The sequence below is a fragment of the Nelusetta ayraudi genome, unplaced genomic scaffold (genome assembly GCF_046127955.1).
Source record: "Nelusetta ayraudi isolate G7.1 ecotype Tasmania unplaced genomic scaffold, CSIRO-AGI_Nayr_v1 ptg000111l, whole genome shotgun sequence".
NCBI lineage: Eukaryota > Metazoa > Chordata > Actinopteri > Tetraodontiformes > Monacanthidae > Nelusetta > Nelusetta ayraudi.
Genome location: NW_027466161.1, coordinates 610,001 through 619,245, shown reverse-complemented (window position 1 = coordinate 619,245; position 9,245 = coordinate 610,001). Strand labels below are relative to the sequence as shown.

The window sequence follows — 9,245 nt, the reverse complement described above, 5'->3', positions numbered from 1 at the left end:
AAAAAAAAATATATAATTCTTTATAATGTGCAGTCATAAAGACAGTCAAAAGAAGTGTTTGTCTTAAAAGAGCCTGAATTCCCGGCATCGCTTGTGCGTCATCAATCAACTTCTATTTGTTCAGGGTTAAATCACAAACAAGGACGTCTCAAAGCTTCCTTGTTACAACCAGAGGAAAACCAACTGACCCCTCCGGAGCAGCAGGGGGCGACAGTGGACAGGAAAAACTCCCCTGTAGTGGGACGAAAACCTCTGGAGCAGATACAGACTCCAGAGGTCAGAGGTCATCAGACCTTTGACCAGTTGGGGTGATCCAGACCAGTGGAGACTCAGCCAACACTGCAGTGACACAATTATAACAGAAAGGAATCCAGCTGCTGGTGTTTTACACTCTGTTGGTGACACCCAGAGTGACACCCTGCCCCCTTATTCCTAGTTCATTCTCTTTTTTTTTTTTCTTTCTTTTTTTAAATTTTATGACGCAAAGTTATTGGTTTGTTTTTTTGGAAAATGCCTGAAAATAGTTGCCAAAGCAGCAAAATGTTCAAGAAAATATGAAAAGATAACTTGCTGAAAAGAGAATTTAGAAGCAAACTGGAATTTAGAAGAGGTCCTGGTTCATTTATTGCAGTCTTGACTACAAGACGACATCAAATTATTGTCAGATTTAAATAGGCTTAAATGTAAATAGTGGGCTGGAGGCGTGGCTGGCTGTGGAGGGCGGGGCTTAGAGGAACCCCCCCAGTTGAGAGTCAAACCGAAACAGCGCCGCCCACAGTGACAGACAGTCAGTCACCCGGTGGTGACACCGACCCGCCGCGGCTCCAGCGGACCCCGCGTTCTGCCCACAGGGTGGCGTGTTACGTCACACTGCCCGCCGACACACATGCGCACCTGGTGGCGTCACAGTGGAGCAGCGCAGCGCGTGTCAAAGTGACTTCACCAACTCCCCCGTGGGGACTTTGAACACTTTGTTGGCTGTTTTTTTTTTTTTTTTTTTAAATTATTCCATCTCACTTGTTCACTCTTGATGCCGCAGCTGTCGCTGTCACGCGCTGACAGAATGGAGGCATTTAACAGGGTCGCGTTCCGCCGGAAGCAACACAGTCTGGATCGTCCGCATACCCCGGAGGCAGGTGAGTGTTGCAGCGCCACCTACATCATAATAATACAAGTCCAGTGATGGCACGTTTACAGCCTGCCAGCTTTGTAACCCGCCGTCACATGGTCATATCATAAATATCTTCATCTGTCGGCCACTGCGGCTCGGAGCGCGTGCCACCTTCCCGAGTCGTCGTCATTGTTTTGTTGATTCCCGCTAAAAGTTCTGAGTTCTGCTATGAGGCAACATGTAGTGGTTTGGAAAGTATGGAATTGCCAGACTGCAACACACACACCCACTCCAGCAGGGCGCTTGTTGACACCGCTGGTTGGCTGAGTGGCTGCTCGGCAGGTATGAAGGCTGCAGACCGACAAGCCCCGGCCTGCTGGTGCGCAACAGCAAACACGCTGCAGGGACCCTCAAACCTTCCTCTCTCATTATGGCCAACAACTCTGTCCTAGAACCCTGTGTGTTGAACATTATGACTGCCAGGTGTAGTTCAGAGTCAGATTTCACATAACAGAAACGAGGTTATGTTTGGAGCATCGTCTGCATAGTTTAAAGTAAAGTCCCACATCTGCAAAAAACAAAACAAAAACAAACCGAAAACCCCCAAATCAATCAGTGAGTAGTATCAATAAGTAGTATTCTTCTGTCACTGTATGACAAGTATCAGTATGGTGTTATTGATGTTGCAGTCTTGATAGATAGATAGATATCTAGATAGATTTAGGTATTTTAGATACTTAAGATATCTAAAATACCTAAATGTTTTAGGTATTTTACCTAAAATACAATAAGATTGAAAAGATAGAAGATTAAAAAAAAAAATAGATACAATGTATAAAGAGAATATGCCACAGTGCAACAACACATCAACAGAACGACAGTGCAAATGTAACAGGAAAATAAATGACAGTAATAAAAAGAAAAAGTGCAGCAGGTTATTGCCAATGCCCTCAGTTACCTACAGTATCCTCATGGGAACGAGTGTGTGACCACGCATGTTAGAAATGTGTGAATGTTCCAGTGTGACTGCTGCAGGTTGTTGCTTTCAACTGGCACTTGTATCATCTGATTTAGTTGCAAACTTCCAGACACACTTGTGCGAACTCCTGCAGTGCCTGGTGCTGTCTGGGCACGACCCAGCAGTCAGAATGCAGCTGCGTCTAATCTTGAAATCCGTCCGTCTGTCCGTCTGCCTGCATGCCTGTGCAAACACGAGGCGAGGCAGGATATTGTTTGCGACTGCACCGTGCACTCACAGTGCAGTCACAGTGCAGTCTGACGGGAACTTTGCCCTGTGTTTGATACGCCGCCTCACTCTGCAAATCAGTGCAGGTGTGTGAAGGATCACCGGGTGGGCGTCAGTGTGGATCTCAGGTGATTGACAGGAAGCTCTGGCAGTGAGTCGCTGCCTGTGAGCAACACAGGAGTCAGACTGACGGACAGATTTCCTCATTGGAATCCAGTTTTTTTTTTTTTTAAATGAGATATTCTGGAAGCTGTGTAGATTCTGTTCAGTCTTTATGCATGGTTATCTTTTCCTGATGTGTGTTTAAATTATTTTGGTTGACTGTAAAAAAAAAAATGCTTTATATTGTTTTGGTGTTGGGGGCGGGGTTGTGGGGTGAGGGGCGGGGTTCGGGGGGTGGGGGTGTGAGCAGCGTTTGACTGTGACTTCTGCTGTGTCAGTCTCCCCACACTAAAGTGCTTTGTTATCCGCTAGCACAGGAACTGTGGGACTGTATGAATGGGAGGCTGTGTGGCCTGCTGGCCTCCTGGCTCTGCTATTGTGTTGTTGCGCTAGTTGTCATTTATTCTGAGCTGAATCTCCTCACTGTCCTCTGCAGGCTGCAGCAGGACAGCGGTCGCCTTGTGCAGCGCAGTTCATCATGGCTTCGAGGGTTTTTTTTGTTCTACACAATATAAACCTCCTGTAAGTCTCGCTAAGCCACTGCTGCTGAGGTTGTTCATGCGGGAACAGACTTTTATGTCGGTCCCTCTGCGTGCTGTGCTGGACAGCAGCTGACCAGAGGAGCTGGTGGGTTTTATCAGTCCAGAAATCCTGCTGGAATCAACAGGAAATGCCTGGTGAAATTGAGCTCGTTCTGCAGCAGGTCGGAGCCCACGTTGCTCAGTGTGTGAACGCCAAGGTCGTCATGGAGGTCCTGGATTATGCCTGAATGCAGATATTTGCAGAAGCTTTGGAGGACAGTTAGTTATCAAAAGCAACATTGGAAGACCTACAGGATGTTCAGCCCTCTGTTCAGTAGCTGCAGCAGACACTGAGGAAGTCAGCTCAATACATTAAATTGTGAGAGGCCAATATGCCATGAAGATAAAGGTTGGCTTTACAGACGTGAACGTCTGTCTTTGTTCATACATGTAATGTTATTTATTGACCTCTTGATATCAGTATTCATTTCTCATGGCTTCAGTTTCACACAAACAGTTCCTTTTCTTTTGACCATCTCCAGCCTCTTCACCAACGAAGAGCCACCATGTTACACCATTATTACCACTAGGTGGAGCTGAATGTCCATAATCTGTCTCCTCTTGCATTTGGGCCAACGGTGTAACACTGATGGCATCAGCCTCCCCTCCTCCTGCCACCAGGCGGCGCTGTGGCTCCCAGTGGCTTCCAAGAACTGCTGCTGCTGCTGCTGGTGTGTGTGTGTGTGTGTGTGTGTGTGTGTGTGTGTGTGTGTGTGTGTGTGTGTGTGTGTGATTACCTTTGCTATTGAATTAATATCGTTTTCGCCATGCTTCTGATTCCTGCCATTGCAACACTGTTTGTGCATCAGTGGGTAAATTATTAAACAATTTCTGAATATAAAATAGTATAGAAAGAACATTTAATGAATTAATAAAATACATACATGCACCTACATAAACATAGAGTACAGATTGTTCCATAATTTGACACAGTGGTAACAGATTTGCTAAAACTCTTCAGGGTTGTTTGTATATTGATTGATATAGATATTGATCTTTAGGAAGCTCCATCACTTCAGGGTCCAGGCTTGGTGACGGCCTAGTTCTCACACTGACGGGTCACACTGACACAGTGTGACTGTAGTTTGAACCCACAACTGCACTGAGTCAGTGTCAGCCAGTGTTATTGTTCTATCCATGTGTCAGCCACGGCTTCCTGTCTGCTGCCTGCCTCATTTCCCCTCCGGACCGCCACTGTTAGCCTGTCAGCTTCTTCCCACTCTGCCGCTTCACCAGCAGCTTCGCCGCACTCACTCTGGGCTCAGGTGTGGAGCACCTGCAGCTGAAGCTCAGTGCAGGGAACAACATCCAGGAGCTGGAGGGACTTTGAGGAAGTAACTTTACAGAGAGGAAGATGCGGTGTGACATCTTTCTTCTTTCTTACCTTGCCTTTGCGAAATAGAGGACTGCATCTCGCAAGAGGACATACGTGTGCGGCGGTCTCGCTGCTTGGATGGTTGGTCCTCCTTTAAGTCTTTCAGTCTGCCTGGTGGTCCTCGGTCCCATCGGCGTCCCGTCAGCGGCTCTGCTGCCTTTGCTTGCTGGCAGGGCGGCAGAGGAAGGAAGGAAGGAAGGAAGGAAGGGGAGAAAGTATTCAGCAGAGGTGTATTTTGGGCAGCAGGTCATACGTGAGAAGAGGTTTTTTGTTCCTTCTGACTGCCTCCTTCGTGGTGGAGCCCTGACCTCCCCTCACTCTCCCCGCTGTGTGTGTCGGGGAACACAGAATGGATCATCTCCTGCCTTTTTACCGGACGTCCCGACTCAGACATCTGGCCTCCGGTAGGTGATCCTTCAGGAAAAATGTCTGTCTGCTAAGAGAGGACCCTCGGGGGTCACCACTTCCATTTTTCTTTCTTTTCTTTTTTTTGGCTGAATAAAAGACACTGGACTGGCGATGAAACGACGCCGCAAGTACTGGTTTTGGAGCCGGAAAGGTAAACGCTCAAAGATGCGTCTGCTCTGCTGCTATGGTAAGATTCACAGACTCTACTCTGATGATAGTTAACAAGGGGGGAGTGGTCAGCATTCTGACACTGGCCTGGCTCAGTGGAGGGCCAAATGTTTGACTGGTGGGGCCACAGTGGGTTCTATAATGTGACTGGGGAGCTGGAGCAGCAGCAGATGGATGGAGTGTTGTGGTGAGCCACCTCATTGGAGGAAACAATCTATCATGGAGAAAACATCAGCAAACTGTTGGACTGGTGGGGCCACAGTGGGGTCTATAGTGTGCCAGAGGGGGGTAGCGGAGCAGCAGCAGATGGATGGATGGAGTGTTTTGGTGAGCCACCTCATTGGAGGAAACAATCTATCATGGGCTATTATGGAGAAAACATGTTGCTTTAATGTCAATGGAAAATGAAGCAAAGCAAAGTTGCAACCAAATCAGTGTCTTTGAAGCCCCACCAGGGTGTTTCGCTCTTAGAACTACCCAGAACCACCAGGGTGTTTAGCTCTTAGAACCATCCAGAACCACCTAGAACCACCCAGAACCATCCTGGACCACCACAGTGTTTCGCTCTTTATTGAAATGACTCTGAAAACACTGGAAGCATGGAGGAAATACAGCTGTTAGATGACTGACTGACTATTAATGTTGTTTCTTTAAGTTCGGGGGGGGCGGATTAAAAAGCTTACTAGGCCACATATGGCCCCCGGGCCATAGTTTTCCCATGAACCTGGCCAGTCTTTGGTTTGTAAGACTTGGCCATCCTACTGATGGTCACATCCACTCGAACTAATCCATTCTTCTCACTGCGAGTGGAGCCAGAGGGCGCTGTGGAGGGACGGCTGCTCCTCACTGCACTGGTTCAGGGCAGGCAGGCAGCTTCAATCTGACAGAGCGATTTGAGATCACAACTTGGCCTGCAAGAAAAACAAAATGCTATTTTTTTTTCATAAAAACTTAATGTCAAGGACATGCAGTGGCAGCTCGCAGCAGTGGGTTCAGCCGGCTCGTCACAAAATCAAAGGGTTAGCGTTAGCATTGCTTCCTGTTGGAGGTTGGCTGGCTGGATGAGCAAGGTTTCAGCGTCTCTGATGCAGCATCCTGGAAATTCTACTGACTGTTTACTGTCACGCACTTATGATGTATTTCCACTCTGGTTTCCTGCTGGTTTTAAGTGGTGCTTCCAAGTCAGCGCGCACGTGTGTGTGTGTGTGTGTGTGTGTGTTAGTTTTTGCGAATTAAGAGAACATTTTATCAGTTTACATACCGGCAGCGCAAAGACCAGAGAACTACAAGGTCACCCAGTGTCCCCAGAATTTGACGCGTGTGTGTGTGTGTAAGTAAGAGAGAGAGCACTTGTGTGTCCATGTGGCCCTCTGCTGCTCGGTGGTACAGCTGCTGGACTGTGAGGAGCATTTCAATCCTCCAGGCTGCAAAGACTCTTTTGTTCTTGCAGCCCTGGGAATCGTTTCTCCCTCTTAAGACCCTCATCCAACCACTTTGGCCTCCTGGCACCGTTCCTGCCAAGCCATTCTCCGTCCAGGGAGACGTGTGTGTGTGTGTGTGTGTGTGTGTTTGTATGTGTGCGTACACAGTGTAGCACATCTATGGCGTCTCCTCCGAGGCTCCTGCGTGTTGCTCCAGCGGGTGAGTTGGGACGAGTCAGTCACCCTGATTGACCAGCAGCCCAGGGTAAGGAACATTGTGCTGCAGTTCTCTTCACTGGCAGGAAGGAAAAGGCTGGAACAGCAGCGCGGCCGCCTCCTTTCACCGTGCTCATTGTTTCAACGTGGGAGACTTGGAGCCACCAGCAGTGACGCTGCCAGCGCTCCTACACTGCTGTTCATCGCTTGTGTTGCTGGATTCTGTTGCTGATATTGGCAATGTTAATGCATCCTGTCCACTAGGGGTCACACCCAATTTTTTTATTTCACTTTTCTAATCTGCTTGTTGGTTGACCACGTATTGTCAGAGTTGACTAACTAAAATAAATTAGCATTCCAGTCTTTGGTTGGTGTCAAAGGGATACTTTCCTGCATTTTTTAATTCTATTGTTTTCAAGACGACAGTTCCTCCACTGTTGTAGCATCGGTCGCTAGTACTAACAAGGATATGCAAGTGTATTTCATAAAAAAAATAATATCCTTAACATTTTCATGTTGTCCAGTTGTCGTTGTGCTCTTGACCAATCTTCAGGTTCTTAGTTTAGACAGATCTGAATATTGTTGCGTTACTTTGCTTTAATATCGACACACTCACGGAGACAATGTTGCCATGTAGGGAAAAATTATAAATAAATAAATAAACAATATGCGGAGGAAATTCATGCTGACTACAAGATGAAGGATGTTGTATTGTTTGCAAGGCCTGCTGGGGTTTCCCAGCGCTGGCTTTCCTCTACCAGGAATTATTCTTCACCACTTGACCAGTTGGAATTAAATGTGTAAAGCACTTTTCTACTTCTCAGAGAATTTATCACCTTTCCCTCCTGGAGACTGGACGAGCTCATCCAACGTCATCGTTAGATGGCGAACCAATGGTTAGCTTGATGCTATGAAAACGTCAGTTCCGGAGTTGGCCAGCAGGAGGGAATGGCGGTGACGCAACCAGGAAATACGCCGAAGGCTAGACCGTCCTGGGTGGTTACCGGGGAGGCGGGGTTTGGTCCGTCCTTCTAGGCTGGGTCCTTGAAGAATGCTTCCTTCAGACGGAGGACAGTCGGTCTGAAGGGTGCAGACCCTGAATTGAGACACAGCATGTGTGTCACCTGCTAAATTTCCCCAGCGACCTGCAGCTCTGAAGGGGCCTCCAGCTCCGTGTTCAGCCGTCCACCACCTGCTAATAATGTGCTTGGATGCCTAAAACTGGAAAAGCCAGGAAGTCAAGCAAAGGCTATGTTGACGACAAGTTAAATTTAGCACTGCTGCATGTTATTGTTTTGACTTTCTCCTTCTCGGTCCTCTGAGGACTGACAGCATTTTTCTTTTTTCTCCGGCCTCTGTTGTTTTTTTCCCTCTGTGTTTCGCTCTCCCTCCGGCTCCTCTGACCTTGGCTATCGGTGATCTTTAATCCCCGCAGGCCTGTCGCAAAGTTGGACAGATAAGTCCTGACAAACATCACCAGGAGACACTTGAAGTTAGTTAGACACTTAGTTGCTGTCCGTTAGAAAACTGTTTATGGTTGCACCAGTCGCTGTAAAGTGTAAATTAGGGCGGCAAATAGCGATTATTTTTGTTGTGACTGGCATTATTTCTTCAATCAGTCGATTAATCACAATGATCTTTACTGTCGGCACCTATTCTGGACTTCTGTTTCACCGAATATGCCTTGTTTATGACAGTGGAATCCCTCACGCCGACTGATGGTTGCAGCCAGAGTGTAAAGGGGGTTTCAGTCGGGTAAAAATGCAACGTGAGCCTCCCACGCTGCCGCTGCATCCATCAGGACAGAGCAGCCAATCAGCTGCCAGCGCTGCCAGGTGATTGCCCTGCGAGAGGGTTTAATAACGTTGACGAGCCGCTCACTCAAATCCTGTCAGTCAGGATTTGGTCCGTCAGCTCCTGCAGGTCAACACAGCAGTGCGAACATGATGCACACGCTGTCACTTCATACCAGCCATATCTCAATGAGGCAACAAAGGAGAGGAAAACTAGAACTGGAACTGGAACTATCCAACCACTGGTTGGGAACTGGACAACCGCGGTGACACGTGGTCAGACAGTCCAGCGTCACATGACGTCGTTGGACCGGCTGGGATCCTTCAGACCAGTGGATCCCAGTGCTTCTCAACTGGTTTGAGTCCCACGACCCACATTTTTTCACTCATCATGAAGTTGCGACCAAACGTATTTCACAGAAAGAAAAACTCTATCCCACTTTCTATCATGAAGTTGTCGTAGATTAGTTATTGGAATAATTGAATTTAATTGTGTCTTGCAAAATAAAATTCCCAACATTGTCTCTATAAATATGTATCTTGCTGAGATGTGGAGGATCATGAAAGCAGCCGAGCGTCTCAGGGGAAAATCATTGTTTCATCAATTTGTTGCCTATTGTTGGAGCAGCGCTGTCTGTCTGTCTGCCTGTCTGCCTGCCTGCCTTTCTGTCTGTCTGCTGTATGAGGGCAGCAGTGCAGGAGCTGATTTCAGCTGATTGTTCTTTTTTTCACAGATTAGATTGACAGCATTAGTGTGTGTATGT

The 9,245-nt window shown here is 47.5% G+C and overlaps 1 protein-coding gene across 1 annotated transcript in view; it reads left to right on the top strand.

Moving 5' to 3' along the window:
• The first annotated feature begins 4,433 nt into the window (after positions 1–4,433).
• LOC142903576 (FYVE, RhoGEF and PH domain-containing protein 4-like) overlaps positions 4,434–9,245 on the top strand; it is a 44,767-nt gene continuing 39,955 nt past the window's right edge. Inside the window, exons 1-2 of the mRNA XM_076049291.1 lie at positions 4,434–4,879; positions 4,981–5,070. Coding sequence (XP_075905406.1) covers positions 4,825–4,879; positions 4,981–5,070 — 145 coding nt within the window. The 5' untranslated portion in view covers positions 4,434–4,824. The remainder of the gene's footprint in view (positions 4,880–4,980; positions 5,071–9,245) is intronic.